Source organism: Mya arenaria, chromosome 13 (assembly GCF_026914265.1).
Source record: "Mya arenaria isolate MELC-2E11 chromosome 13, ASM2691426v1".
NCBI classification, from domain to species: domain Eukaryota; kingdom Metazoa; phylum Mollusca; class Bivalvia; order Myida; family Myidae; genus Mya; species Mya arenaria.
Window position 1 is genome coordinate 46183245 of NC_069134.1, and position 21555 is coordinate 46204799.

Consider the following 21555-nt stretch of genomic DNA (forward strand, 5'->3'; position numbering starts at 1 on the left):
TGTAACACATGTTGCTAGAGATAACTGCCCATGTAGAGCTAAGCCTAAAATGCCAGCCTCAATATTTGTCAAGTTACGGTGTGCCCTTCTTTGACTGAATAATACAGACAATCTAATGTTTTTTTAACTTTGATAATTCTGGAGATAAATTTTGAGGTTTTCAGGACTATACATTTTAACAGATTTCATTATTCTTGTTTTCAGTTAACTGTACCCCTGTGATTAAAGCTGACTGTATTAAGTACTTGATGGTCTTCAGAAATCAGGTAAGCATTGAAAGTGTAAGGTGCAAGCCAAGGAAACAAACACCAGATAGCAGAGCTTTCTGGCGTAATGAAACAAACACCAACAGATCCCTTCAGGGAAAAGCATGCTCAACCCTGAAGGGGTCCACTGGTCTTTATATACACTAACTTCTCTATTCTCACATAGCCGGGGCTATGCTAATTGGCATATTACCAACCAAGTTTACATCCGGTATGAACGTACTTCCGTTTTATACGGAATATTATTATGAACGCACCTCTGCCGCTGTAGACCTCTCCCGCCTACTGGGAACCGTTACACTTCAACCATCAGAAAAGCAGAGCTTTAAAGATTGTTGAAGTTCCAACTTACTATGCTTCACAGGACAGCTGAGCTTTCTAGCAAGTGCATAGAAGTGAAGGCTATGAACGCACATCCGCTGCATACAGCGGACCGTTACAAAAGAGAGGTTTTTGGGGTCTTGAGAATGTGTTTAAGATAGCAGGTTTAAAGATGAAGAATATTATTTGAGAACTTACTGTTGTTATGATCCCTTGTAAGGTTTGCACAGGTCTTGAAAAGTCCTTGAATTTGATGCCCACTCTTCATACATGCCATATTACCCGGCGGGCGGAAAAATCCCCCATAATATTGAATAAAGTTTTTTTCATGTACGCAAATTTTATCACAAGGTTGAATTTTATCAGCATATTTACAGTAATAATGCCCTTCCTGCCATGAAACTTTATTTGATTATCAACTGATATTCTGACAACTGGTGTGTAAAACTAACACTATATCAATCAGCAAGGCACAGGTGTTGCATTGTTTTGATTGATACTGATAGAAATTGCATAACAAGTGTTTTAAGTAGACTGATCAGATAAAAGGTGGATTTTCATTGGTTGAACTACATTTTTATTCCAAACAGAGAGCATGTAATGTATGAAAAATTCTTCACAATGTATTAAAAATAAATGTCATTTTAAACAAAATGATTAATAATTTAAAGGTGACAATAAATGATTCGGTACAGAATGAGATTAAAATAACTAATAGACAATGCTGTGCTTTGTCCTTCTTCACCTATATGTTTTACATACATGACATTGACCTTCATCGCCAATATCGGAAGATGACAAAAGTGAAACTGAAAGAAAACATCTCAGAAAAAATGACCAAGTTTTTATTTACAGTGAAACTGCGTTCCCACAGACAAGCGGTCGTTCGAGAACCGGCGTTCCATCGAGGTCGGAGCTTGGTCCCGAACTTTTTATGCCCCCAAAGGTGGGCATATTAAAACCGCACCGTCCTTCCGTCCGTCCGTGTGTCCGGCTTAATAACTCGTGTCCGGGCTGTAACTTTCCCTTGTATGGACAGATTTTAAAATAACTTGCCACATGTGTTCGGCATACCAAGACGACGTGTCGCGTGCATGAACTGTGTCCCTACCTCTAAGGTCAAGGTCACACTTTGGTGTTCATTCACAATGGAATGCTGCATATAATGACATAGAGTGTAGATTGTCGTGTCTGGGCTGTAACTTTCCCTTGTATGGACAGATTTTAAAATAACTTGCAACATGTGTTCGGCATACCAAGACGACGTGTCGCGTGCAAGACCTGTGTCCCTATTTCTTAGGTCAAGGTCACACTTAGTGTTTATTCACAATGGAATGCTGCATATAAGGACATAGAGTATAGGTTGTTTTGTCCGGGCTGTAACTTTCCCCTGTATGGACAGATTTTAAAATAACTTGCCACATGTGTTCAGCATACCAAGACGACGTGTCGGGTGCAAGACCCGTGTCCCTACCTCTTAGGTCAAGGTCACACTTAGTGTTTATTCACAATGGAATGCTGCATATAAGGACATAGAGTATCGGTTGTCGTGTCCGGGCTGTAACTTTCCCTTGTATGGACAGAATTTAAAATTACTTGCCACATGTGTTCGACATACCAAGACGACGTGTCGCGTGCAAGAACTGTGTCCCTACCTCTAAGGTCAAGGTCACACTTAGGTGTTTATTCACAATGGAATGTTGCATATAAGGATACAGAGACATAATTTCACACTTTTTTCTGAACGTGTGTTCCAAAATAAACAATTGCTAGGTGTTCAAAATTTTCGCAAGTTGGATAAATTGCAATGACAGTTGAAAGGCAATTTGATAAGGTGTGAAAAACCATTTTTCACTGTTAACGCATGTCACCCTCTGTACGCTGTCACGTCACATTACGATTGAACAGTTTTGCGAAACCGACAAGATGCGCCAATCACAATCCTTGATTTTGCAAAACTTAAATCTGACTAATGCCATAATATGTACTGTCATTCAGATGTTGCTTGTCACGAAAATGTGCTTTTATGTTAAAATAAACATTTCTATTTATTTATTAATTGTTTTTTCTTTTGCGTTTTACATTTGGTTTACGTCAACCTTTGAACATATTAGCGATTTCGACAACGCAACACATAATCGGTGTCTTAGTAAACAGTCTGTTTGACGACTTCTAACTTAAAATACACTGAAAGATATTTCATATCAAAATGAAATCAAATTGAAAATCGGGTCGTTCGAAACATCGGTTCCCTATTTTGATGAATGCCAAAAAGGAAACATGTTTATTAACACTAATTTACTTTTTGATCAAATAAAACAAATCTGGCTGTTTTGGAAAATGAAAATATTGATATTCATTCCATTCTCTATATGAGTCTGAAAGTCTTCATTTCTAATGGTTAGAAGATCTTTTTATCCACTTAAGAGGAAGGTAAGCCCATTTAATTATCTCCAAAAAATATTTTTCTATGGAATATTTTGTTATGCAAGTGAGTGCTTTTATTATTCAGTATGACAGTGTCTCATTAAAATATAAATGGCTTCAAGAAGTGTATATAAAATACTTCTGAATGTTGCAATAAGGGGGGAAAAAGTAAAATGCTACCTGTGCAAAATCGCTAAATAGCCGTGATGAAAAGCTCCTGGTATGTGATTCAAATTCCTTGGAATTCTGAACAAAATCCCCTGGGGAGCCTTTCAAAAGTATGGTAATTGTATGACTTCTAATCAAGTACTTGAATTTCGAAGAAAGTATCAATTTAAATTGCTTAATTGACCTTTAATTTTTTTGTTGGTGATAAAAAATGAGGAAAAAATAGCAAACAGATCCAAAATGACGAAAAAACAAATAGAATAAGAGCGCCATCTTTAATAGGCCTTCGCCCCAGTAAAATTCAGCGGTTTACCACTGGAATACATGGGGGTATGCCAGTGGTAAATTTTGGTGGCATTCCACTAAAAGTTTACCGCTGGTATTTCAGTGGTATTCCACTGGTACTCCACAATTTACCGCTGTTATGCCAGCGGTACTCCAGTGGTATTCCAGTGGTGAATTTTGGTGGTCTTTCACAAGACCACTGGAATACCAGCAGTAATTTTTTTGAGGAATATCACGAATATATATATCGCTGGTTTACCAAAAACATATACATTTTTTTACTTATAAGGAAAAGTGTTGAGTTGAAACACATTTTTTATATAATTCTAAAATATTTTCCTTTTATTGTCTGCTTAGCTCAAGTATAGAGTCAAAACATATTTTTATAACTCTAAATGTCTGCATTGGGCAAGATCTGTGACATTAATTAGAAACAATATCCATATTACATGTTCAAACTTATTTATTTCCAGGTCAATTTAAACAACAGAACAAAATCTTACAGAACAAAAACATTTGAAATTTATGCAATTGAACATTAATCTATAACACCAATTCACTAAATGTTTTATAATGGTTTAAAAATTTATAATGAAACGAGACCAATCATTACAAAATATGACAGTTCTATGGTTTTGTCAGGAAGTCCAGAGTCCATTTATAACATTTTTCACTTTTTATGACACATAACACAATTGTGAGTATACTCCTTGCCGAGTGATGCAATCATTATAGAAGATGATGATGATGATGATGATGATTCTTCTTCTTTAGGGTTCTTTTGTAAGTTTCAAATTTCAACTGCACGTTGAAACATATTTCGCTAGTATTAATTGTTGGTACAGGGCGATTCACATAAGCCTTAAAGTAAAAGTAAACTAATTGTAATCGACCGTCAAGTTCTTGAGTCATATGACTGCTACGAAGTTGACAGTTGAAGGGCATTGCTCTCGGAGTAAAATAGCTGTGTTTGAGAGAAATGGGTCCTCCTGGGAAAATCAATAAATGTATGACTTTGGATAGACAGCTAATTGAATCACTTCTTTCAAATATATATAGTTTTTTTCTAATGAGATCAACAATGACGCTTTCATGATAAGAAAAAACGTCATAAATTTTAAAATCTCTTAAATAAGCCCCTTTCTGGTTACTCTATTGTCATGAACAAGTGAGCACCTGCAGAAATTGTACAGGGGAAAGTTGACATCCTCACTTTTGTCACATACCTGAGTAACTGGTTGTGTATTACTTGTTAACCAGGTTTTCACATAGTGAAACCTGGTTATTAGAATGACGAATGTCGTTGTTCGGGCGGGCGGCCGGGCGGCGTCAAATTCACCTATGAAACTGAATAACTTTAGTAAGGGTTGACATATCTTGACCAAACTTGGTCTATAGGAAGAGTTTATGGAGACCTTTCATGGGATTGTGTTTTGGGTCCCTACGGTCAAGGTCAAGGTCACTGTTACTAAATATCGAAAAACGGTTGAAACTGAATACTTTTAGTTAGGGATGACATATCTTGACTAAACTTGGTCTATAGGAGGAGTTAATGGATACCTTTCATGGGATTGCGTTTGGGGTCCCTAGGGTCAAGGTCACTGTTACTAAAAATAGAAAAATAGTTGAAACTACATAACTTTAGTGAGGGTCCACATATCTTGACCAAATCAGGTATAAAGGAAGAGTTTATGGAGACCTTCCATGGGATTGCGTTTGGGGTCCTTAGGTTCAAGGTCAAGGTCACTGTTACTAAAAATAGAAAAATGGTTGCAACTGAATAACTTTAGTAAGGGTTGACATATCTTGACCAAACTTGGTCTATAGGAAGAGTTAATGGATACCTTTCAATCGATTGCATTTGGGGTCCCTAAGGTCAAGGTCACTGTTATTTAAAATAGAAAAACAGACACAGGCTGAAGTTCTTCTGTCAATCATTAAAAACCTGGTTTCGTCACATTGCAGCGTTTCTTGTCTCCATTGAGTCTAAAATGGACAATTATTTTAGTGAATATTATGAACAATTATGAGTAAGATGTTTTCTACACCCAATCACCCAAGAACATTGAATGAATGAAGTCACATATCATAAATTCTAAACTGACACATATTTTCGCGACTTCTTTAAATTGTCTCTTTTCGGACGAAATAAAAGTATTACACAAGTAAAACCATTTAAAAATGATGAAGCAAAATTACAGTAAGCGCTAATGATTTTTTTGTAAGAAAAACATATTTTATAATTAGAAAATTAAACCCGACGATTGACATGCTCTTTCTAAAATTACAGTCACTTGATATTGTCATTGAATAACATTGTACATTTAGTAAGGAACTAAAACCAATTTAGTTCAAAAATAATGTTTAAGTGATAGGTAAATACTCACCAGTTCGTAATCGAGCTCAAATGACCTAAACAAAACTTTAAAGGTTCATCCATTATCGCCTGCAGAAATGTACTTCTGGTTCAAATTCAAAATGGAGGCTAATTATTGTCTTTCAGCTATGTTTGCAAATTTTGTCAGTGATTAAGACAACTAATGGACTTTTTATTGGTTAGAGGGTAGAAATCACATCTATTTATGATCATACCAGCTATCAGCCAGTGTGTTACACCCTACTATCATTCTATGCAAACTTTAGATCAACTTCTTATATATTGAATCTTTTTCCAATTTTCAGCTGCCCCGAGAGTCATTGATTTGCAGTTTTCCACTCCTCATTAGTCACCTGACAGCTTCCAGTCACGTGGTGCACACGTACGCGGCGCACTGTATGGAGAGGCTGCTTATGGTGCGATCACCACAGGGACAGGCTGTGTTAGTTCTCAATTTATTATTTTTAGCTTGTCTGTTTTTCTAAGAAAAAGTCAGAGTTTTGAGCCTTGCGATCTATGGCAAAACTTTAACCTAGGACATAACTTAAAGACCGTTTAAATGAAACTTGGTGTACACATACAAGCTTGTTGAATTTACTGATGAAATATTTTATTCAGATATAAGAATGACCCTTTTGCACAAACATATTGTAATTCTGCTTGCTGTTTTTTTATTGTGCTAACGGCTGAGATGTGCAAAACTTAATGCAATTTTTCAGTTGTTGAAATAAGCACAAGCCCTCAAAAAATGCTTTTAGTGTTTGCTCAAATTCTAATTTTTATATAGCGGCTCTTGTTGATTTTTTTTAAATCAAGTACAAGTGTGAGAATTAAGGCTTGTTCTTCTAATACTCCAATTTCATGACTGAACCTCAACTCAGACAGTATTTAAGATAACTTTGTACATCTGACATTAACAGTAGGAACTGGTACTGTTGATATTTTGGATCTGGGTCTGCATTACAGAAGCATCTTAAGAAAATTTTATAATGTTTTAACTAACTGTATTATAAGTTGTGTATAGGACGTTAGCATAGATAGGACAGAGGCAAATGAAATATGTAAAAAGCCGGGTAAGAAACCTTAATATCATAGATAGGACGCAGTGAAAAATGTCTAAATCAGCAGCCACCATATTCAATTGATCCTTGAAAATGGCAAAGGTTATCAAGGTGAATATGCAATAGCAGCTTTTGATATTCTTTACATATACATCCTGTTGCAAAATTGCATTTGTCAAATGAAAAATCTGGTTTTAAAAATTTAATGCGCTTCTGCATTTACCCCTTGTTTAAAAAAATATCAAGGTGATGGTTTAGACATGAACTTTTATAAATATAATGATTAGATATAAATTAGAAAGAAAACATCTTCTGGCAGTAATATTCAACCTTGGTCTGAAGTCAGACACCATTATCCTTTACACCATGATAAACAGTTACTCAGAGAGGATTTAATGTGAGATATCATCACAATTTAAATATTGTCAACATTGAAACAGAAGTTGTCAACAATTGAACATTTATTGTTACTGTTTTGTAAACTGTGGGTTGTAGGAAGATACTTTAAAATAAAGTTATCTTTTTTGTCAACAGTTTTTAATGAGGTTAATTACCCTTTTATTAGTCGGATTTTTCAATGAAAAATTACAGGTTATAGAATGGCGAAAACCGGGCGGGCGGGCAGTTTGTTAACAATTCTGCGTTAAAAGTTTTTATTTTATGTAATAAAATCAAGAGTTTTTATCCAATGGTTATCAAACTTGGTCAGACTATGTTATCTTGAATATATATGAATATGGGTCATCTCGGGTAAAAAACTAGGTCACTAGGTCAAATTTTTAGAAGAAATATTTCATGGTAATAAATTCAACAATTTTTATCAAATCTTGATGAAACATGGTCAGAATGCTTGTCTGCAGTATTTCTTGTATATTTTTTGATATGGGTCAACCCTGGTCAAAATCTAGGTCACTAGGTCAAAACCTTAATATCATAGATAGGACGCAGTGAAAAATGTCTAAATCAGCAGCCACCATATTCAATTGATCCTTGAAAATGGCAAAGGTTATTAGATTGTACATCAAGGGAGTTAAGTCCCTTTGAAGTAAAAAATGTAAACACACACCTTTTCTTCCATTTATTATGCCCCCCTTCGAAGAAGCACATGTCGGTCAGTCGGTCCGTCGGTTGATCAAAGCTTGTCTGACTGATAACTCAACAATTCCTGAACGTATGGTCATCAAACTTGACATGAAGGTTGGGCCTGACCAGTAGATGACCCCTATTGATTTAAGGGCTCATTGGGTCAAGGTCACAGTGACCTTTAATGGTAAAATAATTTTAAAGCTTGTCCAAGTAATAACTCAACAATGCCTACATATATGGTCATAAACTTGATATGGAAGTTGGGCCTGACCAGTAGATGACCTCTATTGTTTTTTGGGGTCATTGGGCCAAAGGCCAAGGTCACAGTGATATTGAATGGTAAAAGGTTGTCCGAGTCAAAACTCGACAATGCCTGCACCCATGGCCCTCATACTGGACATGGAGGCTGGGCCTGACCAGTAGATGACCCCTATTGTTTTTAGGGGTCATCGGGCCAAAGGTCAAGGTCATAGTGACTTTGAATGGTAAAAGGTTGTCATCTGATAACTCGACAATGCCTGCACCAATGGCCCTCAAACTTAACTTGGAGGTTGGGCCTGACCAGTAGAAGACCCCTATTGTTTTTAGGGGTCATCATGGCAAAAGGTCAAGGTCACAGTAACCTTGAATGATAAAAAGGCTGTCTGAGTAATAACTCGACAATGTCTGCACCCATGGCCCGCAAACTTGACTTTGAAGTTGGGCCTGACCAGTAGATGACTCCTATTGTTTTTGGGGGGTCATTGGGCCAAAGATCAAGGTCAAAGTGACCTTGAATGATAAAAGGTTGTCCGAGTGATAACTCAACAATGCCTGCACCCATGGCCTTCAAACTTGACTTTGAGGTTGGGCCTGAACAGTAGATGACCCCTATTGATTCTAGGGGGTCAAAGGTCAAGGTCACAGTGACCTTGAAAGCAAACTTGATAATTCCTGGACCTATGGCCATCAAACTTAACATGAAGGTTGGGCCTGACCAGTAGATGACCCCTCTTGACGTTGGGGGTAATCAGGTCAAGGTCACAGTAACTTTTAACGCAAAAAGTTAACAAATCTTCTCCCAGTGATATCTCAACAATGCCTGCACCCATGGCCCTCAAACTTGACTTGGAGTTGTGTCTGACCTCTAGACGACCCCTTGACTTTAGGGGTCATAGGGTCGAAGGTCAAGGTCACAGTGACCTTGAGCGAAAAAAGCTTTGTCTGTGTGATAACTTGTCAATGCCTGCACCCATGGCCCTCAAACTTGACATTTAGATTTTTGGTGATCAGCTGATGACTCCTATGGATTTTGAGGTCATAGAGTCAAAGGTCATGGTCATAACACACTATTCTCACACTTTGAATGGTCATAATATTAAAACTCCCCCAACAGCATCCAATGTCAGTGACAAATCAGCATCATTTGGGTCCATGCATATTTCGTTCAATTGTCCATATAATCCTGACAACATGGCGCTCAGGGGGGGGGCATAATGTTTGACAAACATCTGTTGTTTCTCTATTAATGCAAACTCAGCCAGAAATCCACTACAAACAAATGTCAAAAGCCTAATACTTAGACACAAGGATTTTTGAAATTGAATTTTAGGGCCAAAACATGCCTCCTTTACATGGTATAATATGGTAAGTTTTAAATTTTGCAGTGTTATTTTTGTTTCAAAAACTTAAAATATGGAAACTATGACTTTTTAAAAATGAAAACACCAATTTAAATGGCAGAATATACACTGAGCATAACTCTTTCTACCAGTAAAATAAAACAGTTAATGAAATTGTTGAAATTAAAGAAAAAGAACAATTTTAACTTAAGATGCTTCTGTAATATAACCCTTGAAGGTTTAGATTTCTGTTATGATTCTGTAATTATAACTTAAAGCTAAATAAAAAACACACACCTATTATTGATAAATAGTGTTCAAGAAGACAACTGTGAAAAATAACAGCATAATTATGAGGTAAGGAATATTCTTTTTGTGTTTAAAGTGCCTATGATGCGAACAATGTGTCCTGTCAAATGCATGCTAACACATGAAAGTGGTGAAATAGCATATCTGAGGTATTTTACTTTGCTGTCAGCCAGATTTCACATTTTTGGGATGGTTTTGGAATTTCCCTTAATATCATATGTTGTTATAGTCCCAACATTGGAAACAATGTGTCCTGTCAAGTTCATGGTAATACAATGACTAAATAAAACGTCTGAGGTACTTTGAATTTGATAGGTATTGTGCTTGTCCTGTGAATCAGGGCTCTCGTGAGGGGGCGACTTGGACGAAGTGGTCGCCTAAAATTCCCAGACTTCGCCCATTTGTATCATCAAAGCGACATTGACTTCGCCGAAAAAATAGCACATTGAAAATCTGTCAATCAGCGAGTATTTGGCCACTGTCACATTAGTCAAAACACCGCAATTAGCCATTCATAAAATTAGGTAATCTCCTAATCCGATAATTGGGCCGTGTCATCCAATTACCAAAACATCGCCAGTAGGCGGAGCTATTGATGGTCAACCAATCAGAATGTACATTGAGAAGTCCCTGATCAAATGAAATAAGTTTGTTTTAATCAGATTGAAAAGGCGACATAATTATGAAAAATCTTGTTAAGCATTTAAGAAGTTAAAAAGTAATTGATATATGTATTGAACAAACAATGCAAGACATTTTAAACATTGTTGCTTTTGAAGCAGACGGTCATAACCATCTCGGGCCATCGGCAAGGTGGCGCTAAGAAAATCAATAACATGACGTATCAACAAATATTTGATTGGTTTAAGTGAACTGTTCATGATAAAATGAAATGATAAAAAAATATTTGTAAACACAAAAATATCTTCTTTTTTGCTTTATGTAGTGTTTACTTAAGTATTTTTCTCCTGTTGATGACTTTAAAAAATCGGCGAGATCGCCATTTTGTCAGAACATTTTTCCGAGTTATATTTTTCAACCTCCCATTATGTATTGGTTAAAATTTCATCAAGAACAGTGATTTAAATGTCATTTGGTTCTTAAATGTCAGCATATTGAAAATTATTTAGCCAGAGACAAGCATATAACAGCATAGCTGAATGTGACATTCGTACCCATCCCGAACGTACCAAAATAAGATTCGTCCCCCTACTATATTGACAGTTCATTTAGAAGGTCATTTTGATTGTTTCAAATCCTTAGCTGTCTTGGTGTTTGATTCATTTTATATGTAATTTGGAGATAAACTATGTGACATTGACAAATACACTTTTGCTGAGCCAAAAATGATACATTATTTGTGAACATTTATATAGTTATAGCAATTAATTTGAATGTGAATGTAAACTTAGGTGTGTGGTATGGCATAGTTTTTGTATCAGGTGTTACGAAAAGTATCACTTCTCCCTAAAGTCTCCCCACTTCTCCCTAAATTGACTGAAGGGAGAAGTCACTTCTCCCAAAAATTTCAGCCTAGTGAGAGCCCTGGTGAATAACTCATTTTGGACATCACTTAAAAAATACTCATATGGATGTCAGTATGCAATGTAATGTTGACATTTGTAAATTGAACATTGGCACCTGGATGCATTGCTTCCTGTTGTAAACTGGGCAATAGTCTTGGAATATCTTCAATAAGCTAATTTAGGCTAATATTTCATGGGGAAAAAATAACATCCATTATCCTGATATACTAGGTAATATCCATTTTCAGCATCACCTACACTGACGTCCAGACGTGTGCTACTAAACTAATAGAGAATCTTTTGGGTGCAATGAACCTGCCAGGTTCCACCGAGAATGAGTATTTGATGAAAGGTGGGTTGACTTCTGTTTTACAAGTAAACTTGTCAAAGCAGAGTAGATAGCACAATGAACAATAGATGTTCACAACCATAGAAATTGAGTATACAGCACAATGAACAATATTTGTATTTGTTCACAACCATAGAAATTATCTTGCAGTACTGCATTGCCATTTTTACCCCGCCTGTTTTTCAAAAATGTATATCCTTTATGTGACATCAGCATAGATTTGTCATCCTTCAAAACTTGCTGATGGTCTTATCCATCATGGAAATTTGAAGACTTAATTATAATAAAAGACCCATAAGCTGTTGTTTTTTTCAGCCAGATTTCTCAAAATAATAATCTGTGTTATATATTGGTGAAAACCTGTTTGTATTTCAGGTGTCGTTAAACAATTTTTCTTTCAAATCTTTTTTCAATGTCATAAATACAAGTTCTTATCGGATCTTCCTGAAACTTTGTAAAAATATTTGTCAGCATGACATTTAAGACCAGTGTGAATATGGGCTATCTCTTGGGGGAAAAAAACCCAGGTCAAATATTAAGACAAAATTTTGTGTTAAAGTTTCTTATTCCTTTCACAAATTCCTCAGTGCTCATCTACTTTTCAAGAAACTCAGTCAGAATATTTCTCAGCATGAAATCTAGGACAATTGTGAAAATGGGTCAAATTTTGTCACAAGGTCAAATAAGAAAACATTCATAAATTCAACAGTGTTTATCCAATCCTCAAGAAACTCAGAATATTTCTCAGCATGATATTTAGGACCATTTGGAGTATTAGACATCTTGGGTCAATAACTAGGTTGGACTAAGGTGAATATGCAATAGCAGCTTTTGATATTCTTTACATATACATCCTGTTGCAAAATTGCATTTGTCAAATGAAAAATCTGGTGTTAAAAATTTAATGCGCTTCTGCATTTACCCCTTGTTTAAAAAAAATATCAAGGTGATGGTTTAGACATGAACTTTTATAAATATAATGATTAGATATAAATTAGAAAGAAAACATCTTCTGGCAGTAATATTCAACCTTGGTCTGAAGTCAGACACCATTATCCTTTACACCATGGTAAACAGTTACTCAGAGAGGATTTAATGTGAGATATCATCACAATTTAAATATTGTCAACATTGAAACAGAAGTTGTCAACAATTGAACATTTATTGTTACTGTTTTGTAAACTGTGGGTTGTAGGAAGATACTTTAAAATAAAGTTATCTTTTTTGTCAACAGTTTTTAATGAGGTTAATTACCCTTTTATTAGCCGGATTTTTCAATGAAAAATTACAGGTTATAGAATGGCGAAAACCGGGCGGGCGGGCAGTTTGTTAACAATTCTGCATTAAAAGTTTTTATTTTATGTAATAAAATCAAGAGTTTTTATCCAATGGTTATCAAACTTGGTCGGCTATGTTATCTTGAATATATATGAATATGGGTCATCTCGGGTAAAAAACTAGGTCACTAGGTCAAATTTTTAGAAGAAATATTTCATGGTAATAAATTCAACAATTTTTATCAAATCTTGATGAAACATGGTCAGAATGCTTGTCTGCAGTATTTCTTGTATATTTTTTGATATGGGTCAACCCTGGTCAAAATCTAGGTCACTAGGTCAAATCTTAGGAAAAATATTTCCACCTCATAAATTCAACATTTTTTTTTTCATATCTTGATGAAAGATGTTCAGAATGCTTTTCTGCAGTATTACTTGTATATTTTTTGATATGGGTCAACCCTGGTCAAAATCTAGGTCACTAGGTCAAATCTTAGGAAAAATATTTCCATGTCAAAAATTCAACATATATTTAACCAGGTTTTCAACTAAAAATAGTAAAACGGTTTCTGCCCAATAACTTAAGTACGCATTGATAGATATTGACGAAACTTGGTGTGTAAGTTGTTTGTGTGAAGAGCTAGCTTGGGATTGCTTTTGAGTGGGGAGGGGCTAAGGTCAAGGTCACTATTACTTAAAATAGAAAAATGGTTTCTGCCCAATAACTTTAGTTAGCATTGACAGATATTGACGAAGCAGTGACAGATATTGATAAACCTTGGTGTGTAGGTAGCTTATGTGAAGAGCTAGCTTGGGATTGCTTTTGAGGGGGTGGGGCTAAGGTCAAGGTCGCCTGTTACTAAAAATAGAAAAATGGTTTCTGCCCAATAACTTTAGTTAGCATTGATAGATATTGACGAAACTTGGTGTGTAAGTTGCTTATGTGAAGAGCTAGCTAGTGATTGCTTTTGAGTGGGGAGGGGCTAAGGTCAAGGCACTATTACTTAAAATGGTCAAGGTCACTGTTACTTAAAATAAAAAAATGGTTTCTGCCCAATAACTTTAGTACGCATTGACCGATATTGATGAAACTTGTTTTTTATATCTTGATGAAACTAGGTCAGAATATTTGTCTGCATAATTTCTTGCTTATTTTCTATATCGGTCATCCAGGGTTAAATTCTCGGTCACTTGTTCAAATCTTAGGAATATCTTTCCACGTCATAAATTCAACAGTTTTTGTCAAATCTTTATGGAACTTGGTCAGAATATTTGTCTGCATTCTATCTTGAAATTTCTTTAATATGGGGCATCCCCTGTCAAAATCTAGGTCACAAGGTCAAATCTTAGGAGAAAGAATTCCACGGTCATAAAAATTTATTAATTTTTGTCAAATCTTTATGAAACTTGGTCAAAATATTTGTCTACATGTTGTCTTAAACATTTGTGAATATGGGTCACCTCATATAAAAAAACTAGATCACTAGGTCAAATCTTAGAAATTATTTTCCCGATATCTGAGATGATAAAGTGTCATCTAGGGTCAAAAACTAGGTCTCTGGGACAGATCTTATTGGAAAAGCTGATGTTATTATAAAATGTTCATTTTTCCTCTCACAAATGGAATAGTTTCTGTTGATCAGGTTATTTGTATGAACGATATCTCAGGTAAGTATAAATATGGGTCTTTTTGGTTTAAAATGTCACTAGCTCAAATCCTAGGTTTGCAAAATTGCAACGTCAAAGAAAAAATCAGGCTTTAATGCAGCATTGCTGCATTGGCGTCTTGTTGCTAGATATAAAAAAGTGAACACGCCGAAGCCGAGAATGCCTCTTTAAATATTTAGCAAAAAATTTACAAAATAGATATTGTTATTTACCATATGAATGAACAGATACTGAGAGAAGTTTAGATATTTTATTAATGTAAGATATTTCTTATATATTTTAGCAATCATGCGGAGCGCATCCATGATGCAAGAGAATCTCGTCCCGCTGGTGGGGGTTATTCTAAAAAGTCTCACTGAAAAACTTCTGCTTGTTGCGAAGGTAAAAAGCTCTTATTTAGAAATCAGCTTTACAATCTTACACATTCTACCCTCTGTTTTTGTGATACATGGGGTCATTTCAGGAGCAACCACACCTTTTTGAAGTTAAATATATTTTTTATCTCTACTGGCCAAATGCCAGAAGAGCTTATGCGATGGTAATTTGTACATAGTATGTGCGTCCGTGCGTCTGTAAACAATTGCTTGTGAACATGATACAGTCTTCAGTTTTGATTGTATCAATGTTGTCCTCTGATGTCCTCGACTTTGACCTTTTGACCCAACTTTTTATTTTTAAAGCTACAGAAATGAAATTTTGACCATGAGTACAGTTTTGAAAGCAAATATTTTTTACCCTCAGATTACCTTTACTTGGCACATATTAAAATAGTTCATGCAACTAATCTGCTTACAACACTTTCTGTCCTCAGCATTTTTAGTTAACTCGAACACAAAAAGTGAACTATATATTTGTTGCCTATTCCTCATGCTTACACAAGCATTTTAAATTCAACATTTTTTGATGGCTTTTATGCATTTTTTGCACTTTAAGTCTTATAAAATCTTATACAATGATTCTCGTTATGGAACTAGTTATTTGCTCTATTGGCCAAAGGCCAGATGAGCATATGCAGTGTCCGTCACTGGTATGTCTGTAAACAATCGCTTATGAAAGCAAAGTCTTCAATTATGATTGTAGCTCAATCAAACTTATACAATTGTTAGATATTCATGAGAGCTTAGTTCCTTTGGAAACCCAGCAAGATCCCCCATTGCATAGACATCGTCAAAATTGCTATGCTACAGGTTACACACCACCATTGTTATTCCCTATATAATTCAATGTAAAATTATAATTTTCAGACAACATTTAAAGGCATTTCGAGCGAATGCAGGCTATGATAACCACATATATTCTTAAAGTACAAGCTTTAAATTATCTTTTAAGCCAATAAAAAAGGGGGGGCAAGTTATTCCTAAGAAAAATCACTCCACTTGAAAAACAAACTCTAAAATTTGCACCGTCCGCCATGACAGATCTTCCAAAATGACCTTTCAACTATAGGGCAGCGGTTTATGCTTTAATCTCTACTCTAAATGAGAAATCAAGCAAGAATAGATACTTAAGGTATAAAAGTTTCAGGAATAATGATAGTTTTGATTTACAGTGTATTGAGCATGTGAAAACATGTTTATCAATCATAAGAACATTTTGTTTTTATCGAGAATTTTCCACACAACGAAAGTACATATGACGTAATGGTGACGTCATTCCTACAGCCTGTGAACACAATAGAGCCTCCATTTTTTATCAGATCTTCACCAAACTTAATCATTTGTTAAATATTAATGAGCCAGATCTGCCCATTCATGACTGGATTATGGCCCTTGAAATAGTCAAAATGGCTATAATTGAGCTTGATAGTGCCATAGAGCCTCTATTTAATTTCAGATGTTTACATAAGGGCTGTTCCATGAAAAAATGTAATGGGGGGCAGGAACTGAACATCGAAAAAGGGGGACCACCAAGACAATTATAATTCTGTTTTCACCCCCACCACCACCATAAATATAGGGCAGATACCCCCACCGCCAAAACTAGAATAGGACCAACACTCCCCACCGCCACAACTAGAATAGGGCGGAACACCCCCACAATTATTTTCATGTTTAACAGTGCATATTTTTAACTCCCCATAAAGTTTTTACATTTGCAATTATTATCTTGTTTAATATGTCTTAATTATTTAAAAAAATGGGTGAAGCTGTCAGTGTCTTTTTATTTTTTTGCAAAACAGAAGAGACAGAATTGGTTCAAAAACAGAGATAAATGAAGTGTGTCAATATGAATGAAAACTTTCCTTGACTGCAAGGACTAAAGAAATGCACACAAGTGACATAGATTTAAATGTTTGGTACAAAAGGTAGACGTTTTGAACTTGAAATTATGACACAGGATGTGAAACAACACTTCATTGCTGAAAACAGTCGAACAAGAGATTTTTCAAAAGAAGCAAATTGGGTTTTTAACCCTTGGCAAATGAACCTTTAAAGGTATATCAGTTAATCTGTGTGATTGCAGTTTTAAAGATATAGGCCCCTTAAGGTCAGTTGGCAGGAGATCTCATCAAATTAAATGAAGAATCATAAATTGATGCGAAAAACCATTCAATGATGCAATTCAACTTCATTTTGATGAAAATCAGCATATAATGAACTCTGAATTTTTTTCTGTGCAAATTTTTATGACAAATTGATCATTTCTGTTGAAAATGTTTGATACTATCATACAATTTATAGTAAAACAAACATGAAGTGGTTGTACAGAATTAATATTTATTTAAATATCTATAAAAAAAAAAGTTGTTCATAGAATAAAACATTATGATGCACATTGTAAATGTAAAACATAATTAAAGTACAAGGACATGTAAAAATATTTAGTTATATATATTAATATGATTATTGAATAATAATATCTCTAATTATAATAATAATAATAATAATAATAATAATAAGTGTTGAATACTAAGCACTTAACATAATTATTATACATGTATGAATATCAATAATAGCTTCCTTGGGTGACCATCTACAACAATACAACAAGGGGTCACGATTGATCAACAACAACAAAAGCAACAACAACAAAATGGCTGACTTCCTGTTTTGCTTTAAAAAATATCTCCTTTGAAACTACCAGTCCAAATTCAATGAAACTTTACAGGAAGCTTCCTTGGGTGACCATCTACAAAAATACAACAAGGAGTCTCGATTGATCAACAACAACAAAAGCAACAACAACAAAATGGCTGACTTCCTGTTTTGCTTTAAAAAAACCATCTCCTCTGAAACTACTGCTCCATATTCAATGAAACTTTACAGGAAGCTTCTTTAGGTGACCCTCTACAAAAATACAACAAAAGGTCAGGATTGATCAACAACAACAACGAAATGGCCAACTTCCTATCTTGCTTTAAAAAAACATCTCTAAAACTACCAGTCCAAATTCAATAAAACTTTCAGAAAGCTTCCTTGGGTGACCCTCTACAAAAATACAACAAGGGGTCATGATTGATCAACAACAACAACAACAACAACAAAATGGCAAAAATGTTAAAATCTGATAGTTATGAAAAATTTACTCTTGAAGCAAAGGCAGCAAGTCTTGCTATATGGTCTCCCTTTTTTGTTGGAGATTCCACTACTTTCTATTTTTAGTAACAAGGGAATAGATTTTAAATTTTATTTAGTCTTTAATATAGTCACTTCTAAGGTAATTATTGTTCTTTTTTAAGGTTCATAGATTCAAATAATTATTATACACTATTCTTTAGAAGAAATTACATTTTTACTGCATGATAAATTTAATAATCAGAATTTTCCATTGAACTTTATGTAGATTATTGTAAACTTCATGTAGATTATTGTAAACTTCATGTAGATTATTTTAAACTACAATCTTATATTTTGTGTGGATAGTGAATAAGCCTTATATAAAAAAGAATTTGATTTTAAGTTGTTGATGGAAGGTGATGTTGTCCTAGATGGAAGATGAGATAATATTACTGGTAGTTGAAAGTGCAGAATGCGTATTGATATTTTGATATTTGATTTTTAGAGCTTAAGGCAGTTTATTGATTTTATTGGATGGTGCACTGTTTGTTGTTTGTGTGTCTATACTAAAAGTTATTTCAGTGTGTCAGCAATTTAACATGTATGAATATCAATAATAGCAGTCAAAAAACAACTGTTCAACTAGCAAAAGAGATCCTTCAAGTACTAGCAATGGAAATCTAACCAATATGACCTGACAACCTACAGTGGCAGTTCAATCATCACTTCATTTAGGTCAAATCAGGCACAACTAGATATCCATCCATTAAATGCAATCCAACCAAGACTTGTGGTCAAACCAACACTTCTTGTCCATCCATTAAAAGTTGTTCAACCAAAATTTGTTAATCAACTGATTATAGCTGTCCAACAAACAATATCTGTCTATCCAACAGTGATTCAATCAACACTAGTTGTCCATCACACATTCTGTCCAGCAAGCAGTCCAAACAACACTGGTGGTCCAACAAACACTTACGGTCCAACCATTCATAATTGTTCAACCAACACGTATGGTCCATCCAATATGGCGGTCCAATAAGCAATAGCTGCCAAACCAACAATAGCGTGTCAACAGGCACAAGCTGTCCATTACGTTGCTGCCCAACCAATTGTAGTGATGTTCTTCATTGAAAGTAATGTTTTCAAAAGATAACATCAGCATATTTGAATCATATCTGTAAAGAAAGGAATGGAACATAAAAAGCACAAGTTTATTTTTAGCTAACCAGAGCACGAAGTGCCCAAGGTGAGCTATTGTGATCTGTCTTTGTCCGGCGTCCGTCTGTTTGTCCGTCCGTCCGTCAACAATTGCTTAAAAAACTTCTGCTCTGAAACTACGTGGCCAAATTCAATGAAACTTCACAGGAAGCTTCCTTGGGTGACCATCTACAACAATACAACAAGGGGTCACGATTGATCAACAACAACAACAACAAAAGCAACAACAACAAAATGGCTGACTTCCTGTTTTGCTTTAAAAAATATCTCCTTTGAAACTACCAGTCCAAATTCAATGAAACTTTACAGGAAGCTTCCTTGGGTGACCATCTACAAAAATACAACAAGGAGTCAGGATTGATCAACAACAACAACAACAACAACAACAACAACAAAAGCAACAACAACAAAATGGCTGACTTCCTGTTTTGCTTTAAAAAAAACATCTCCTCTGAAATTACTGCTCCAAATTCAATGAAACTTTACAGGAAGCTTCTTTAGGTGACCCTCTACAAAAATACAACAAAGGGTCAGGATTGATCAACAACAACAACGAAATGGCCAACTTCCTATTTTGCTTTAAAAAAACATCTCTAAAACTACCAGTCCAAATTCAATAAAACTTTCAGAAAGCTTTCTTGGGTGACCCTCTACAAAAATACAACAAGGGGTCATGATTGATCAACAACAACAACAACAACAACAAAATGGCAAAAATGTTAAAATCTGATAGTTATGAAAAATTTACTCTTGAAGCAAAGGCAGCAAGTCTTGCTATATGGTCTCCCTTTTTTGTTGGAGATTCCACTACTTTCTATTTTTAGTAACAAGGGAATAGATTTTAAATTTTATTTAGTCTTCAATATAGTCACTTCTAAGGTAATTATTGTTCTTTTTTAAGGTTCATAGATTCAAATAATTATTATACACTTTATTCTTTAGAAGAAATTACATTTTTACTGCATGATAAATTTAATAATCAGAATTTTCCATTGAACTTTATGTAGATTATTGTAAACTTCATGTAGATTATTGTAAACTTCATGTAGATTATTTTAAACTACAATCTTATATTTTGTGTGGATAGTGAATAAGCCTTGTATAAAAAAGAATTTGATTTTAAATTGTTGATGGAAGGTGATGTTGTCCTAGATGGAAGATGAGATAATATTACTGGTAGTTGAAAGTGCAGAATGCGTATTGATATTTTGATATTTGATTTTTAGAGCTTAAGGCAGTTTATTGATTTTATTGGATGGTGCACTGTTTGTTGTTTGTGTGTCTATACTAAAAGTTATTTCAGTGTGTCAGCAATTTAACATAGTTTTGTCAGTCTGCAGGATATTGGACGAAGTTCTGTCAGTGTGCAATCAATTAAACAAAGTCCTGTCAGTGTGCAGGCAACTGTGACAAGTCCTGTCAGTGATTATCCAGGCAACATATCTGACCAGTATGTTTTTCAATATACTAACAATGCCAGTGTGAAAGTAAGAGGTTCTGTCAAGTCCTGTTAAAGTGCAAACAAGAAATCATATCATAATGCAGGTAAGAAGTCTTGTCAGTGTGCAGGCAAAAAGTATGCAGTCAAATACAAGTACACATTGCAAGACTTTGCTGGTGATAATGATATGCAGTATAATGCAATTTTGTCGAATATGTATCAGGTCAAATCATTCTTAATTGAAATAAAGACACAAGAATTATCCTGTTTGTGGTATATATCAATGATTTGATTACAAATATATCTTAATGTTCCACTCTAGAAGAAAATATTTGATTAAGCCGTGTCAGTTGGTAAATTAGCAAACATTAACAACACAGCCACTACACCCTTTGGCAATACTTATTCATTATTACTTTTACACCAAAATGCATTGCAATTAACCATCAATTTCATTTATCCTCTTAAAAAAAACAGGTTTAAAATCTTCACTCAGGTGAGCGTTTTAGGGCCATCATGGCCCTCTTGTATGTAAAAAAAAGTAAGTAACTCTCAGACTTATTTATGGATGGGTTTTAAGACAATCCGGACCCCGATCTAATTCCAGGCCTGGGTGTATGCGACTAGTCTGGTGGCCGTCATAATATTTTAAACATAACTGACTAGTAACAAATC

General features: G+C 34.9%; 1 protein-coding gene across 1 annotated transcript in view; it reads left to right on the plus strand.

The window, feature by feature from the left end:
• Window positions 1-21555, plus strand: part of LOC128214672 (exportin-2-like) — a 150301-nt gene that overhangs the window by 84978 nt on the left and 43768 nt on the right. The window contains exons 15-18 of the mRNA XM_052921266.1: window positions 205-266; window positions 6150-6286; window positions 11676-11779; window positions 15005-15102. Of these exons, the coding sequence (XP_052777226.1) occupies window positions 205-266; window positions 6150-6286; window positions 11676-11779; window positions 15005-15102 (401 nt within the window). The remainder of the gene's footprint in view (window positions 1-204; window positions 267-6149; window positions 6287-11675; window positions 11780-15004; window positions 15103-21555) is intronic.